Source organism: Malania oleifera, chromosome 8 (genome assembly GCF_029873635.1).
Source record: "Malania oleifera isolate guangnan ecotype guangnan chromosome 8, ASM2987363v1, whole genome shotgun sequence".
NCBI classification, from domain to species: domain Eukaryota; kingdom Viridiplantae; phylum Streptophyta; class Magnoliopsida; order Santalales; family Ximeniaceae; genus Malania; species Malania oleifera.
Genome location: NC_080424.1, coordinates 86,319,836 through 86,339,041, shown reverse-complemented (window position 1 = coordinate 86,339,041; position 19,206 = coordinate 86,319,836). Strand labels below are relative to the sequence as shown.

Here is a 19,206-nt window from a genome sequence, read left to right as displayed (position 1 = left end):
AGGAATGAAATGAAAATGTTATGCAATGAATGACAATGGAATGACCATGAAATAAAATGACAAATGTGAACGAAGTAAATGGGAAAGAGTCACTTAAAGTGAAACGAAATGCAATGTTTAAGCTATGAACATGAATAGATGTGTATGAATGAATAATGACAGAAAGGAATACGGTATTATGATATTAGAAGTATCTATGTATGTAAAACATGTTACGATTGGGCGAGGCAAATTCTTCACCTGAGGGCCTACTGAGAAAGGCGAGTGCACTAGTAGCTTCAGATGTGGCAGTAGCTGCATAACGTACTAGGGCAAATGGAACCTATTTGTATGGGTGGGTAGATTTACCTATCCTTAGGGCCTTTACTGGTAAACTACTGTTGAATGCATGAGTACGAGATCAAGTTAATACTCGAGGGCTTACTGAGTAAGGTGAGTGCCCTTGTATGCTTTAGTTGTGACTTCATGGTTGCCTAAGTATCAGAGAAAAGGGGTGCTACTTGTATGGGTGGGTAATCACCCATATCCTCGGGTAATCTCATGGGTTAAATATTTGCATGTAATTTTTTAGGTTCAGAAAACGATTTCAATGTTATGATAATGATTTGTAAATGCAATTAAAATGATATATATTTACCTCATGTGGCCACACGCTGTTTTAATATGTATGTTTCTTCCCTTACTGAGGCGTGTCTCACCCGTATATGAATGTTTCTTTTCAGGACATCCTCGAGGTCGAGCTTAAGAGCTCGAGGGTATTTTAGCATTTTTTAGTACTATAAAAGACAGGGTATATGTTGATACTATTTCGAGGATGTAAATATTTATGTTTTTTTTTATGCTGATATGTTTTAAGGATGTTGTGAGAGAAATGGTTGTGAATATACTGAAATGTGTTGGAGATGTATGTATCTATGAAAAATGCAGGTGATGGATAAATTTTTTGGATTTCTAGATAAATTATAGCAAACTCTAGTATTATGGAATGTTGGTATTGTAGAACTATGTTTATATAGATTATGATTATGTTTTCTGCTGCGTACGTTATGGATTATGATTTATCAAGATATTATCAGGTATAACGCAGCGGACTCGGGTTTAAGGGTTTAGGGCATTACATTTATCATGTTTAAACTTACAAGATGTAGCTAGCTGTCATTTATCTATGGTCATTCCATCCCTAACATGGGTGATTTGTGAGTTAATAACTGTTCATGTGTTGACCGAACCTTGTGTTGGACATTGTTCACTTGCCTCGGTTGATCAAAGTATTAGTTATAATTCACCATGGTCGACTGAACCAATTGAGTAATCGATCGGCCTTTTTGCCTGGTCGACCAAACCCATGAAGGGTTCAAAATCGCCCAAGGATGGTTGACCATCGTACTTCTCTGGTCAACCGAACCTTGTTTAGAAACTCAAATGTTGACCTTATAGGTCATATCCCATTTTGATTATAACAAATACTATGATATTTAATGGTTAATAAGTTTGTGTACAGGACCAATCAGAAGTATCATATGGTGCACGCACATTGACTTAAAGAAGAAAAAGACCCTAAATATCATTTTGTGTTGTAATTCATTATTATTCAATTTGGGTCTGTAATAGTAACATAGGAACATGGTCTGTAATAATTAATGCCTTACCTGCATAGTAGGATGGATAAGCTCAAGACCACAGATGAACCATAGGGAACACCCTTCGGTCGACCAAAACTGACGCCAGATTTTTGGGATTAATTTGCAAATATCTTAGACTGACCTTAGGACCCACAAATCTGCATGAAAAAGTTCCCTATTGCATTAAAAATAAACATCATATGAATAGGGTGAATGTAGAAGGGAGTTGGAACCAAAATGCATTAAAAATGCATGTTCGGTCGACCGAACTTTCACAATGTAAATCTTTCGGTCGACCGAACCGGTCAAGTGGTCAACATTTTGACCATAGCTCAGTCGATCGCACTGTACCAAGTTCATATGACTTGGTCGACTGAACTCCCACCAAGTCAATGTTTGACTCATCAGTCGACTGACCAAATTTAAATGGGCAACGCCCTGGTTGACCGAACTTCATAGTTCAAAATCACTTGGTCGACCGAACCACGCGGAAATGGAAAATTGCCCTTGGGACACTACGCCCGGTCAACCGAACTCTCAGTTCAAATTTCTCCAAGTCAACCAAACTTGGTCACTTGATCAACAGAACATCACGTCCGGTCAGCCGGTGCTCTCGGGTTGGACAATTATTTTTACCGCGGTTAAATTTTTTAAATAGGGTTAATGATGTTAAAATGTTTTTAAATAATCCTAATAATACCCTACATGTCCTGAACGATTCTATTTTTGGGGAACTCTATATATACCCCTTCATTTGCAAAAATTAGCATGAGATTAGCAATAATAATTAGCAAATATCCTCTGATTTTCAAAAAGCCAAAATCTCATATTCAAGTCATATACTACTCTTCTTACTCTTTCATATTGCAAATACTTATTTGTAAGAGTATTCTTGTGTTTTATCTCATCAAGCTTAAAACTCTCTCTTGTTTGTTCTAATTGAGATTTATTTTTTTTAGAGAGTAAGCTTCTAGTTTTTCTAGGGGGCTTCGTAAATAAGCCTTTCATAGAAAAATTTCTTAGGGCTTCTGAGTTTTGCATTTTCATTGCAATACTCAAGAGTTCATATTGTATTTTGTTGTGAAATAATATTTTACAAATCGATTTCAAATATCTTTTGTGGTTCATTTTAAGAAAAATATTTGTTGAAGGTATTTGAAGTATGCTTGATGATAAATACTATTTTACAAACCGATTTCAAATATCTCTTGTGATTTATCCTGAGAAAAATATTTTGAGATATTTGTTAGCGTGCTGAAGATCTTTGTTGCTATAACTTTTGATTGAGATTATCATTTTATTACAAAGATCAAATAAATATTTTATAAATCATTTTTGAATATCTCTTGAAGTTTATATTGAGAAAAATTATTTGTTGAGATATTTGAAGTATGCTTGTGATCTTTGTTTGTGCATTGTGATTGAAATCATTATTTTACACAAAGATCATATCATTTACACTTTCACGCACTGATTGCAATATTTGCATAATTATTTGAGAGTAAGCACTTAGACTACACTGAACTTATCAAATCTTATCTTTTGGTAGTGTATTGATTATATTGTGCGTATTATAGTACATATCTGCTTGTGAAGAAGTGTATTTCCATGTACAATAATTTCATATAATTTGTTGTATTCCAAGTGTGGGCTTGTAGAGGGAGACTCGCCCTGTGGAATAGTCCTGAACTAGCTTAGACCCGGTTATGAAAGTTAGGTGCGCCATCCTGGTAAGGCGTGTTGGTTAAGGTCAACCCCTTTAATTGACCTGATTGTAACCGGTGCCGCTCCACCCATTTAAGTGAGCCGTAGTGGAATCCTTGTGCAGGTGTAGCCAAGTTGGTGACGTAGGCAATTTGGCCAAACTTCGATAACATATTACGCATATTGTTTACTTTTTTCGCACTTTACTTTTACTGCACGTGTATGTTTATTTATTGATTGCATAGACTGACCCTAGGTTATGTAATACTATTGTTAAACCAATTGACCTAGGCAACAATTTTTAAATACCCAATTCACCCCTCCTCTTGGGATTGCACCAAAGTTAACATCAAATTTACACAGGTTGGTCAACCGACCCTTGAACTTGGTCGACCGAACCTCTCGGGTTGCCAAATTTTTACCACAATAAACCAAGGTTAATTTTAATTAATCTTTTTCAAAATTCCCTTTGTGTCCCCAATGACTATAATTTTTAGGAATACTACAAATACCCCTTTATTTGTCTTGGTTAGAGATGGGATCAACATTTTTTATTAGCAAATTTTCTCTGAAAATCTTTTTGCGCTAAAATCTCTCATACTCCCACATTTTTATAAGCTCATTGTTAAAACTCTTTCTTATACTCTTTTGATTGAATATTTTTTAGAAAGAATGGATTTGTTTTATTCATCTTCATTTGGAAAGTCATTGCAACTTGAAGATTGAATAAACACTCAAATCTTGTGTGCATTTATATATATATATATATATATATATATATATATATCATTTTTAAAGCTTACTACTCTCACTTACTTGCATTGATTGATATCGATTTTTGAGAGTTAGCTTAGTTATTCCCATTGTATTTGATTGATAAATATCATTTGGGAAGAATTCTTATTTGCCTTTGAGTCTTGGCATCCTCATTACCATATTCGAAAGTTTGCTTGTGCTTTTGATATAAAACGTTTTAGCAAGCTTAGATCCTAATCTCTATTGTGCTTAATAGTGAAAATATATTTGTTGAGATATTTGATTGGGGTTTCAACGTTCCTTTGATTGTTCATAAATTAAAATATTATATTGAATCAAAGAACTCACTCTCTCGCACATATATTCACATAGTATTGAGAGCTGATATATAACTTGACCAATCTCACTTGAACATAAATACTTATCATCTGTGAGTGCATTGGTTGTGTTGTGCATATTGGTACATATTTTCTTATTGGAGAAGCACATGAATTGTACAAAAAATTTGTATCGATTATTGTATTCCAGGCGTGGCCTAAAAAGGGTGTACTCTGCCCTGTGAAGGAGTGGATTGTAAAGGTTAGGGTCAGCCCTGTTGATGTGACCTGGGGTTTCTCTTGCCCAGTAAGGAGAGGAAGGTTGTAATCGGGGCCGCTCCACCCGTAAGGGGACATTTAGTGGAATCCTCTTGTAATGACCTGAATAATAATGAGATTTAAATAATAAAGAGGAAGGGAAATGGAGACCGTAACAATAGAAGGAAGTCGACTTCGTCGACGAACGCGCACTTTGGAAAGAATAACCAAGGGGAATCATCAGGGCTTCATCGACGAATACTGGGGATTCATCAATGAAGGTATTAGAAAATTCGTCGAAGAATATAAGGTATTCGTCGACGAGGGTATAAGAGAATTCGTCAACGAAGAAATATCGAGAGAGGTTTGAGCCGACTGAATTTCGTCGACGAATTTATTAAAGGATTCGTCGACGAATGACATGGCTCGTCGACGAATCCCATGCTCTATAAATATCAAAATCTGGATTTTTAACTTACTAATGAAGCTAACTCTCTCCTCTCTCTCTCTCCCCTTCGGTTCTCTCTCTCTCTCTCACTCTCTTCAATTTCGAGTTAAATTTTCACCGGATTGACAGTTTGAAGCCACCACGACGCTCTTGGGGAAGTTCTCTCCAAATCTGCCAGAGCGGATCGTTGGTAAAAGCAAGTTGGAAATCATCCCTGAGTTAAGGTAAGGCTTTTTAAGCCAAATTTGGTCTTGCGATATTTATAGGAAATGATATACACATGGAAATACTGAAATTTAATACTAGAGTTTTCATTTTCAGGGTATTGGTCAGGAAATCTTGCGGGTGTTAGACTAGATTATTTTGGTGGCTTTCTCAGTAGTCAGGTAAGGGGATAAACTAAGTTAGTTCTTTTGAGAAAATGTATATATATATATATAGCATTTGATTTCAGGAAAGTAAATATGTTTACATATATATATGATTTATATTTGGGAAAATGCTGTTGAAAATGATGGTATGTTGAATATGTGAAAAATCTGTTAGTGTGGCATAAGTATAAAATGTTACGAAATATTGTTTTCTGGAATGGGATTATGATATGGATTTTTATAATGGAAAAAAATCGGCGTATGGGCCGTGCTATGATATGTTTGCCGGTGTACGGGCCGTGCTATGATGTGAATTGCTAGCGTACGAGCTGTGCTATGATTTGTCGTTGTACGGGTTGAGCTATGATAAAATGTGTAATACAGACGTACAGGCCGATGATTTTCATGAAATATTTATATATGCAAAATGATATGATTGATATGATAATTAATGATATGAGATATCCATGTATCATAGTTTTAATATATGTTATATGATATCATAACCTGGTTGGCTTGGTCTAGGCTAACACTTGTACGGTATTGTTGCTATGTGTCCATGGTCTTCGTGATCATGATATTTGTGTTAACGCTGCTGTACGGAGTGGTGTGAGATTGGATGGTCGATGTGGTTTTTAAGAAGTGTGTGATCGCCCCTAGTGTACGGACCAGGTCAGGCAGACCCATCAGACTTACAGACTGTACTTTTGACTTGGCAGTAGTCAGCCAACCATTGTTAGGTCCCGCTTTCGGGCCACACAACCCAGTCATGTAGGGGTAATACATGACAACAACTAGCTAACCTACCAGGAATGTTTTTATGTTATTATTATTTTATGCGATGAAATATGATTATGAAAATGCAATAAGTTCTGCCATGATTTGATATATATATATATATATATATATATATATATATATATATTCCCAGATTTGACAAAACAGTTACTGAATATGTTTGGTATGGCATATATAGAACATAGAATACTCATGTTGCCACACACTGGTATTAGTTTATTTCCCTTACTGAGAGGTGTCTCACCCCTAAATTTTATAAACTTTTCAGGAGCCCCAGATAGGAGAGCGGGAAAAGCCTCGCTGAATTAGAGTTGTTGTCTGCCCTTTTTGAAGGGTAAGTTTTAGTAGGGACAGTTAGATTTTGTGGGAAGTGTCCCTAGAATTTGCTTCTTTTGGGATTTATATACTGAAATACAGTGGATGTAGTGACTCTAATATTTGTAATAATGTGATGGATGTCTTTGTATTTATGATATTGTGAATATATGTTTTCCGCTGCTTAGGCTTTCGTTATGTGTTCTGATGTATCCCTGGTACCAACGGGTCCAGGTAGATTATGATCTGCTAATTTGGGATTTGTGATATTGAATATATATATATGGAAAATGAAGCAGGTCATCACACCTCTTACTTGTGAGCTTGAAGCGGGGATGTAGGCAATATTGGCTGAACCTCGATAACATATCGTGTGTCGCTCTCTCTTTCCCTTATCTCTTTACTTTCGGTATATGTATGCTTACACTTAAATTATTGTGAATGTTTTATTTGGTTTGAATTTCTATATACATATCTACTTGGGAATTACTAAGTTTGCTATAATTGTTATATCTTCTGCTCAGTGTTAAATTGTTGGGTGATTGGTATTTGCGTAGACAAATCCTAGGTTGTGAAATACTGCTTGTGATTAAGATTTAACTTAGGGAGAATTTTAAATTTCCAATTCACCTCCCTTTTGGGATTACACCAATTCCAACAATATTGATGAGCAATTTCAAATATTTTATTTTTGAGCATTGTATAATATTATGTGTATATGTGTTTATAAATTATAACTTTATTGCTAAAATATTTTTTAAAAAAAATTGTAATTTTAAAATGTCAAATCTATTCTTCAAAATTTAATAATAAAACGGTAATTTGCCATTTAATCATTGGTACCAATTTCAGTCACAATGCCCCCATCAAGGTGTATATCGATCCATCTCTAGAAACTAGAAAAAATTATGAAATTGAATATAAATTCTTTTAAAAATTCTAAAGCCAAAGATTTTTTTTAAAAGAATAAAGTACTCTAATCACTAGATAGGAAAGTTGTTGAGTAGGTGTGGACTAATAACGAGGTAGACTACTCTGACTTGAGAGTATTTGGGCCAGCCTATGTGCACATTCTTGGATAAGAGAGATCAAAGCTTGAGGCAAAGTCTAGACGGTGCATCTTTCTAGGATATCAGAAAGGTGTGGAAGGGTTTAAACTGTGGGATCCGGTCGCAAATAAGGTGGTGATCAGTAGAGGCATGGTTTTCGATGAGAAAGTCATGTTGCGGCGAACTCAGAAAGAAGAAGAGAAACAAGTGCTAGAAAACTGCAGCAGCAATGAACATGTGGTGCAGGTGGAGTTAGAGACTCAGGATAGAAATACAGAGAGTTCTTACTCGAGAGATTAGTAGTCGGTGCGGGTGGATTTAGAGACTCAGGGCAAAGATTATGATGTTCAGAATGCAGGAAGCTCTAGCTTTGGAGACTAGCAACATCGCAGTATAGCTGTAGATAGACCTAGACACATTGTCAAGCCACCACTCAGGTATGGATTTGATGATTTGGTGTCTTATGCGCTTATCACTAGTAACGGGGATCCTACTACATTTCAAGAGGCAGTGCACAATCAGGAGAAAAGTAGTTGGATGGACGCTATGGTGGAGGAGATGGAATCATTGCATAAGAACCAGACATGAGACTTGGTGGAGCTTCCAGCTGGGAAGAGAGTGATTGGATGCAAGTGGGTGTACAAGAAGAAAGAAGCAATTTCAGAAAAGAGAGAGAGAGAGAAGTTCAAGGTTCATTTGGTAGTGAAGGGATACTCACAAAGAAAGGGAGTTGGTTATGATGAAATCTTCTCCCCTGTGGTCAGACACACTTCCATCAGGGTAGTGTTGGGATTGGTGGCGCAATACGACATGCATTTGGAGCAGATGGATATAAAAACGGTGTTCCTTCATGGTGATTTGGAGGATTTGATTTACATGACATAGTAAGAAAGGTATTGCAAACTTGGACAGGAGCACTTGGTTTATAAACTGAAGAAGTCACTTTACGAGCTGGAGTAGTCTCTGAGGTAGTGGTACAAACGGTTTGACACCTATATTATCTGTATTGGCTACAAAAGGTGTGAGTATGACTGTTTCATCTATGTGAGGAGTCATGAGGATGGTTCTCTCATATTTCTGTTGTTTTATGTCGATGACATTCTGATTGCTGTTAAGTATGTGACTGAGGTAAATCAGTTGAAGACTCTATTAAGTAAAGAGTTTAATATGAAAGACTTGGGTGTGGCCAAAACGATACTTGGGGTGGATATTCGTGGGGATAGAACTGCAGGGAGATTGTGGTTATCTCATGATGGTTATGTGGAGAAGGTGTTGGAGAGGTTTGGCATGGCTAACGCTAAATCGGTGAGGACACCGTTAGCGAGTCATTTTAGGTTGTCTACTGCATAGTGCCCAAAGACGGATGATGAGGTTCGTGATATGTTGAAGGTCCCATATGCCAATGCAGTGGGGTGTCTGATGTATGCCATGGTTTGTACAAGGCCGGATCTAGCACATGTTGTCTGCATGGTGAGCCAGTTCTTTTAGAATCCGAGTCGATAGCAGTGGGATGCAATCAAGTGGATTCTCAAATACTTGAGGGGTACAACCAGATATAACATCATGTTCAGTAGACAACAGAGTAATCCATCAGTGGTAGGGTATGTGGATGTTGACTGCGCAGGAGACTTAGATGACAAAAGGTTTACCACAAGGTACGTAATCACCTTTTGTGGGAGGACCTATTTGTTGGAGGTCTATGGTGCAGTTGCTCGTTGCTTTATCTACTACTGAATGAGAGTACATGGCAATAGCTGAAGTTGCTAGGAAAGCGTTGCGACTTACATGATTGGTCAAGGAGTTGGGTATCCAATAAGGTGGAATTCGACTACAGTGTGATAGTCAAAGTGGCATATACTTGGTGAAGAACGAGGTGTATCATGCGAGGACAAAGCACGTTGATGTGTGGTTTCACAAGATTAGGGAACTGGTTGCTTTAGGTGAACTTCTACTTGATAAAGTTCACATATCTGATAATATAGCAGATATGTTGATAGTGCTTGTCACAACGGACAAGTTCAAGAATTCCTTGGACTTGATCAATCCCTCTAGGTGCTAGACGGGAGGTGGTTCCAATCTTTTGTCCCGGGTGGAGCTGCAGGTTATGCTTTCATATTTCTCCTAAGTTTTGCTAAGGTGAAGATTGTTGGATATGTGGCTCATATTAAGTGGAATGCATGCACCAGAAAAGCATGGTGAAGCAAAGAACAAGGAAGGAAGTTGCGAGAAGAAACCGTCAACGGATAGGTCGGCAGTTGCATCGTCAGTTTGCTCTCAGTAGTTAACCATCGACAGTTTCCCTACAAACCTAGGTTTTAGTCTTCAGGAATTGGCCTTAGTATTAAATCGTCGATGGTTTGCTTGAAACTGTCGACAATATTGTTCGTCACAGATCAGTAGATTGGGGGATTTGGAGGATTTTCCTTCGGGAATTGTTACAGGAGTGTTTTAGATACATTTAAAGTCTTTTGTACGCATGGGGTTGATATATAAACTATATTTGTAACTTTTAATGTAACCTTGATGAATTGATAATGAAAATCAGCCGCTTGCTCCCATGGACGTAGGCACATTATCGAACCATGTAAATTCTTGTGTTTTTTATTTATAACTTTCCTTTATTCTTTTTGTGAGTGATTGATTGTTTTCGTATATTCATCGTTGGTTACTTGCATTACTTGTTCCGATTTAATTTGTGGTTTGTGCTGCACATTGGCCTTCAGGCCACTTTGCACAATAAAATATCATTGATTATAATAAAAAAAATACATAATAATTTTGAATTATCTCATGTTAACTGTGCAATTGAAGCGATAATGAGAAACAATAATCATGACTAAAACTTCTTTTGAGAATTTTTTTTTAAAGATTATGCTCCGTGATACGTGTAATATCAATTCAACATTTTCTACATGTGAATTAAAGGTTCACTAACATTTTAATTATAAATAGGATGACAAATAAAATTTCATCACATTAGCAAGTACAAGTACTTAATTGTGCTAATTATATATTTATATATATATGGATTAAAATAGATTTTGTTTAGTAGAATAGGGATGAAGTTATGATTTGATTACTATAAATTTTTTTCTAATTCAAAATTAACAGAATGTCGCAATGGATTTGGAAGTCCTAAAAAGCTTTTGTTTGCTTATGCACATACACACAATACAATTAAATATTTCAAAATCAAATATGAGTAAGCTTGAGTTATATTTAAATTAATTTAAATTTAAAAAATTGATATTTTATTAAATTTGATTTTGTAAATTAAAATATTTATATTTGAAGTCATGTATAAGAATTTATATTTTTTAAAATTATGAGTGTAGGCATGGACATGTACACACAATGCCGCCACGATACATAATGCATATATACAAATTCAATAAATCTTAATATATCAGAATGACACAAAAAGGAATATACTAAATAAACATATATAATACAATGTTTAAAATATTAAGTATGATAAATTTTGATTTCTATTGTTTAAATGTATGAAATTAGATGAAAAATTATAATGAAAATATGAATGCATTTTACTCACGCTTCAATTAAATGCATCATATTCATTCTTTTAAATTTTATAAAAAGCATATATATATATATATATATATATATATATATATATATATATTATAAGCTTATTCTTTTGACAATTGTCAATAATTTTAAAACTATTTTTCAATAGTATTTTTAATACTATCAAATGCATGTAAAGAAAGATCCAAAATGTTAGTTGTATGAATACATTCAATTGAATTTGACCCAACTTTAAATCTCTAAGCCCTATATTTTTATGCTCTTTAACTTCTAAAGAGCCTTGAGGCCCAATTTTCCCCACCCAAGGTCTTCGGTCATTTCCATTTTCTCTTCTATTTCCATGGCCAAATTTTAATGCTTTCCTTTATTTCATTTCCACGAATTTCATTTTCATTGAGAAATTTTCATTAAAAAAAAAACACTCTTAAACATATGCATATTGACTTGCTTAGGCCATTTTTTACAAAAGTCCAAAAAAGGGTTGATTGAGTCCTTTAATTTCAAGGCTATTTTAGGAAAATTCTTCACAAAATTGGTTTTGATAGGTTATTATTTATTCTTTGAATATTAAAAAATGCAAAAAAAAAAAAAAAATCATTTTTATCATTTTTTTTTTCCTTTTTCTTGGTTTTGTTAATTTATTTGACCTCAATTTAGGGTTCCTCATGGTTAGGGATGGCAGAATGGGTCAAACTTGGCAGGTGACTCGTGACCCGCTCGTTTAAATCGGATTCGGGTTTAACATAAGGTGACTTGTTTATAAACTGGTCAATCTAAGTCCAACCCGTTTAATAAATAGGTTAGGCGGGTTTAGGTCAGGCACCTATATACTATTTTCTATATTTTATATTTTTTTGTTAAGATATTAATAAATAAAATAAAAGAGTGCTATTTTGTAAACTATATCACTTTATATAAAATATTTTAAAAAATTTAAAATAAATTAATTATATTTTTAAATAGATTTTTAATAGATACCTGTTTATCAAACGAGCGAATTTGAATTTATATGTTAATCATCCATTAATAAACAGGTCAACTCGAATCCAAACCCGTTTACAACCCGCTCAAACTCCACCCACTAACATATTTTGCCACCACTACTCATGGTCCGTGGCTCTCATTTTCTTACCAATTTCTCACTCCCTCATCTCCATCTCTTCCCAAGACTCATCTATACATTTGTGTGAAGAATGGAACTAAATTTGAAAATGTTTACAACGCATACAAATTCAATTTTGGGACTGCCATGTGGCAATTAAGGCAATTAATGTTGTACCTCCTCCTTTTTCAGTGTAGGTGACCTATCATTGGATGAGACTGCCCTTATTAGACATAATAATTTACATTATAACAGAGGCAAATAAGAAAAATTGACAAATTTAAATGCATACAAAACAAAAAGTAATGGTTGAAATCCTACTTAACCATATGGAAGAGATAACGAATTGTATATATAAAATAATTATATTTGTGTAATCAAAATACAAAATTCAAAATATATTTATATATATCTACAGCTATATCAATTGGATATTGTGCAACCGAAATTGATTTAGCAAATATCATGAAGAATCTTCGATTCTCCCTTATCACCCCCTGCAAGGTGAGCGTGGCAGAAGGGATAACGTCGAGCTTCTTTGAAAGAGAAAAAACTGAGACATGGTGACACCTTTGGTCAATGAATCGGCAAGCTGCAAATGTGAGAGGACAAAATCAATTTTCAAAGTGTCATTAACAACAAGTTCACGAACAAAATGGTAGTCGATCGTAATATGAATTGATCTAGGGCGAGTAACCAGATTGACTACCATAAAAATTGCACTTTGATTGTCACAAAGCATTTTTGTAACGACTCAGAAAATATTGATATTCAAATATTAAAGAGAGAGGAAATGGATACAGAAACAGAAGGAGTTCGTCGACGACATTGCATTTCGGAGAATAAAAGAAATTCAAGAAATTACAAGGACTCGTCGATGAATACAGGGATTCGTCGACGAGTGGTTAAGAAATTTCGTCGACGAACACAGGATTTCGTCGACGAGAAAATACCGAGAGGGATTATGAAGTAGCATGAATTTCGTCGATAAATACAGGGTCTCGTCGATGAAATCTGTGAAGGACTCGTCGACGAACACAGGGTCTCATCGACGAAATCCACTGTTCTATAAATAGTTGAAATCCGGGATTTTTATCATTTTCCTCCGAGCTCTCTCTCTCCTCTCTCTCTCTCTACGACTCTCTCTCTCCCTTCTCTCTTCATTTTCGGCCCCACCAGTCGCCAGATCGACAATCTGAGGCTACCACGACGCTCCTGGTGGAATTCCCTACAAGTTCGCCAAAGTGGATCATCGAGAAAATGAAGTTGGATTTCATCCCAAATTCTGAGTAAGGTTTTTTATTGAGTTTTTGACTTTCTAACAGTTATAGAAAATGATGTAAGCTAGGAAATACTGATGTTTTGTTCTGGGGGATTGCGTTTTTCGGATGTCGGGTTAGGAATCCTGCGGGTATACAGCCAGATTTTTATAAGGGCTTTTCAAAATTGAGGTAAGGAAAATATGCTACGCTAGGAGTTTTTGTAATAATATTAGAGATTTTATAAATGCATAACTACCCCATTTTGCTATACAGAATTTTCAGAATATGAGTTTGAAATAGTATTTGTTTTAGAATATGAGTTTAAATGTTTGTGTGGCCTAAGTAGATTTTTATGAGATGATGAAATTCATACAGTTATTATGATATATCATATTATACTGAATTGAGGGACGGCGGTACGTAACGCCTCAATCTCAGTGAGAGATTATACAGATGAGGATATACATGAACAGAGAAATTTACTTGCATATACAGTTTTTATACGAGTAGTTTTATGATCAGTATTTTACATTACAGTTTATTACAGAACAGTATATATATATATACAGTACTATAACATTTTATGTTTTTCTTGTTACCATAACATACAGAACACACAGATAGAGTAAATATACAGAATACATAGATAGATAAACAGAGGTAGCATCAAGATGCTACAAATACAGTATTTACAGTACAGAAACATAGAGTTATGGTAATTTTAGAAACATAACGAAAAATAGTAAAAGAGTATATATGTATATATGTATATAGTATCAGATCCCTGAGGAAAGTTACACAGACAGATACAGATTACAGAGCACGGTACCGTTGCTAGATACAGATAGAGTGCAACTATATATCTCAGATAGTATGTGGGTACCGTTATGTCGTGCTCGGAGAGTATACCAGCTCCCCAATACACTGGGTTGAAAGGGACGGTATTAACGAGGTAGTAGCCAGTCCCGAGCTTAGGAGAGGATGCAGTTTGGCCGGGCTAAGGTAGTGTAGAGTATGATGACCTATCTAGAGGGCCGACCAGATAGAGTCCCGCCTACATGCCACATAACCCTGTCATGAGGGGTCAAATCATGATGTATAGAGTTCCAGGGATACAGAATAGTTATATGTATGAAAACAGTTGTATAGCATATGATGAAAATAGTATGATATATTACCAGTATGAAAAGTAGAAAACAGATGATACAATATGTTTTAAATAAAGAAAGAAAGATATGCTTGAAAGATATGATTTATAGATGATTTATTGCATTACAGTCCAGTCATTATTTTAAAAGTATCCTTAACTTAGTTGCCACACTAGTAATAGCATATTTTCACTTACTAAGCGTCGACTCACCCCTTTATCCTAACATTTTTCAGGTGAGCCAGATAGGCGAGCAGATCAGGCTCGCGGATAGAGAGAGTGTTTGGTCACCCTGGTTATAGGGTGAATTTTTGGCAAAATTGGGTATGTTTTTGGGATAGATGATACTAGAGTGGCATTTTTGTATGGTCTGTATATTCTAGAATCTGGTATTGTACAGTTTATATATAAATGGTTTCATGATATATGTTTCCGTTGCATAGGAACGTTTATTGTATATATATATAAAAAAAAATGATAAGAAATTTGAGGTCGTTACAATTTTGGGTGGCACTGAGAGTGTAACACGAAGGTCTTGGAGCAATTGAGTAATCTAGACAATATCTGCAATTGCAATGGCTAAGGAGCGATATTATGCTTCTCCACTTGAACGAGAGATAGGGCGTTGTTTCTTAGAGGATCAAGAGACTAAATTGGCACCAAAAAAGATAGCATAACTCATAGTGGAGCGGTGTGTATCAGGACATCCAGCCCAATCCGCATCAGAGTAAGCTAGAAGATCACGACTAGACTGTTTATGGAGTTGAAGTCCATGATGAGGAGTGCCTTTAACATAACGCAAAATACGTTTGAGGGCACGAAAGTGGTCCTCGGTGGGAGCGTGCATGAATTGGAAAATAGAATTCACATTGAAGGACAGATCAGGTTTGGCGATGGTCAAGTACTGAAGAGCACCGGCAAAAGAACGAAACATAGTAGGGTCGAAGAACAACTTTTTTTTGGTTGAGAGGTGTTGATCAACAACAAAGGGTGTATAGATAGGCTTTGCATCAATCATTGAAGCACGCTGCAAGAGATTAAGAGCATACTTTGTTTGGTTGAGAAACAAACCTTTCTCATTAGATTGAACTTCAACGCCGAGAAAATAATGAAGATCACCCAAATCCTTCATGGAGAATTCCTTGGAGAGCCGAGTAATAAGGGTTTAAACCATAGAAGGATTACTTCCAGTTATGACCATGTCATCAACATAAAGGAGTAGATAAACAATTCCAAGTGAGGAGTGATAGACAAACAACGAGGAATCTGCGTGACTAGAAATAAACCCAAGTTTAAGCAGAAAAGAGCTAAAGTGATGAAACCAAGTTTGAGGGGTTTGTTTCAAGCAATAAAGAGCACGCTTCAGGTGACACACATGCCGAGGGAACTGTGGATTTGTGTAGCCCAACGGTTGTTCCATGTACACTTCTTCATTGAGAAAATCATGGAGAAAAGAATTTTTAACATCTAACTAATGTAAACGCCATCCAGAAGTAACAGCCAAGGACAAAATAATTCTGACCATAGCAGGGCACACAACAGGCCTAAAAGTATCACCAAAATCAAGACCATGAATTTGAGAAAATCCTTTAGCGACAAGACGAACCTTATGGCGCTTAATAGACCCATCAGAGCGAAGTTTGGTTTTAAAAAGCCAGCGACATCCAACGACATTATGATTTTGAGGACAAGGAACAAAAACCTATGTATCATTTTTCTTCAAAGCTTGAATTTCATCCTCTATAGTTGAGAGCCATTCCGGATGTTTTGTAGCAAATAAAACCCCTAGGCTCTTTGAGAGCTAGAAGTGCTTGAAAAGCATAAGAAGAAGACAAAATAGTCATAGCATGATATAACTGTGGTTTGAATATACTAGCTTTACTTCTAGTAATTATCAGGTGTCTAGAAGTGGTCACATGAGAAACCGAAGACACAGGTGGAGGAAGAGGTGAGTCTGGAGCTGCAAAATTCAAGAGAGGTTCCACATGAAGAGGAACCTGGGGATCAGGGGAAGGATCGGAGGATAGATGCGAAGAGTCACTACAAGGCAAACATGATGAACTCAAAAATGAATGAGAAGAACCAACATTAGAAGAACTAGACACACAATTCTGACAATCGGAAAACTAGGTGTAGTCAATGTTGGACTGCAGATTTTGCATAGAGTCACCATGATAGGGAAAATTATTCTCATAAAACTGCACATGTTGAGAAACATAGACACGATGTGTCTTGCGGTCTAGGCACCTAAACCCTTTGTGAAGGGTACTATAACCTAAAAAGACACAAGGAGCATATTTTGGAGACAAATTATTAGGTGAGTAATCTCTCAAAAAAGGAAAGCAAAGACACCCAAAAGTGCGAAGCATAGAGTAATCTGGTTGCTTACCAAACAAAAGCTCATAAGTGATGGGGATCAACATGCCTTATGTATCCCTTTTACTGATATGATGACACATAGACGACCTTCCAATGTCCACTCCTTTGCTGACATGGTGACACGTGGATGACCTCCAGATGTCCACTATCATTTATATCTGTTTTGCAGGAACACATGAGATTAATTGAAGATCTTCTACTTCTTTGATGGAAGACTTTTTTTATGTGAAGACTTTGTTATTGTGTTAATTTATATTTTTTGTGGATATGTTATTTCAAGATTGTTAGGTGCTTGAAGACCCAAGTGAAGTATTGAAGTAAAGTCCAACTCAAAACCCATGTGGGCCCTATATGGCTCCAATGGGTCCCACACGATTTTGCCCTTCCTTTTGGAATGTGTTTAAATTTCAAATATAAATTGCAATAATGCAAGACAACTAAGCTTGACTTGTGTTATTATGAGTTGGAGTTCCTTGTTTTTTAGTAAGTATTAATTGTGTTAGGTTAATAGTTGTTGAAAGTTGTTCAGAGTTGTTGTTGAAAGTTATTGAGAGTTGTTGTTGAAAGTTATTGAGAGTTGTTGTTTAAAGTTGTTTATAGTTGTTGAGTGTTTAAAGCTTTGTCTCCCAGGCTATGCCTATAAATAGCCTTCGTATTGTAAGAACAAGAGACATGAAGTTGAAATTGAATATTAAAGTAGCATCTCTTTGCTTGAGCTTGTAAAGCTTGTTCCTCTTCTTATAAGTGAGTAGTGTGAGGCTACAACGTTCTCTCCGAAGATCAAGTGGTGAGAGACCACTAAACTATCCAATGACTCTATCAACTCCTCCTCCATCTAATACTCTCACGGCCCCCATCAACACCACACGGCCAGCACCTTCATACACTCACACGACGATCATCATCTACACTTCATTGCTGCGTTCATCTTGTGATTCAAATCTTGTACAAAGGACCTACGGTGTGATCTAACTAAGTGTGGAACAACGTCAAGTCATCCAAACCAATCTCTTGGTAACTTCAAGACTTGTGTTTGAATCCTTTGTTATATTTTGTGAACCCTTTCTAGTAGATTAAAATCACATCTTTGAATAGCCCATTTGATCTATAGATTGCAATATTGGTACTTGCTAGTTAAAATCAATTGTATGAATATTAGTTTGTTAACATAGAAATTTAATTCTTGAATCTTTGAAATAACAACTTTTCGACATATAACTTGATTTCTTTATGAAAGAACCAATTTGGACTTAATTTCTGGACAAGTCATACACCTTTTGAAAATCCTTGAACATGTGAAATAAAGCATGATTTATTGTGTTTATGTTCGGATAATTAATTTCTTAAATTAAAGTGTTTAAGTATATGTACTTGTGTAAGGGTTGAATCGTAGGACATAGGTCGACAATTCCCGTCCTACATCAATAAGGAGTTTTTCCATCAAGTGACGGTGAAGGGAGTCGGTTAATGAGGAAGATGGCAATAGAGAAGGCTTCAACCCACAAAGAGAGCGGTACATGCCCATGGAATATACGGATAAGGCCAACATATGTGACATGACAGTGCTTGTATTCGGCAATGCCGTTTTGACTAAGAGTGTGAGGACATGCCAGACGGAGCACAATACCACAAGAGCACAGATGAGAGCCAAATTTATTATTAGTAAATTCAGTTCCACCATCGCACTCAAAATATTTTATTTTCACTAAAAATTGCTTCTCAATGTACTGTTGTAAATGGATGAAAGTATAAAAAAAATCAAACTTTTGTTTTAATGGTAATATCCAATTAAATATGATACAATCATCAATGAATACTGCATAGTATCTATATCCAGTAAAAGAAAGAACTAGTGAGGGGCCCCATAAGTCACAGTGTAAACGATCAAAAGGCATGGCACAACGTTCATCATTTAGAGAAAAAGGTAAACGATGGCTTTTGCCAAGTCTACAACCAACACAAATTTTAGAATCAATGTTCAACAATTTATTACTACAAGAAATAGATCCTAATCTAGAAAGAGAAGCAATAGTGCGATAATGTGGATGACCAAGACAAGCATGTTATAAACGAACAAAGGCTCACAGTGAAGAGGATGTGGTGGACACAAAGGTATGATGACGTTGATC

General features: G+C 35.8%; 1 protein-coding gene across 1 annotated transcript; it reads right to left on the bottom strand.

Moving 5' to 3' along the window:
- Window positions 1-15,338: 15,338 nt before the first annotated feature.
- LOC131162791 (uncharacterized mitochondrial protein AtMg00810-like) lies at window positions 15,339-15,830 on the bottom strand. The gene has a single exon (XM_058119390.1). It carries the CDS (start codon window positions 15,828-15,830, stop codon window positions 15,339-15,341), a length of 492 nt encoding a protein of 163 aa, XP_057975373.1.
- Between the last annotated feature and the right edge of the window lie 3,376 nt (window positions 15,831-19,206).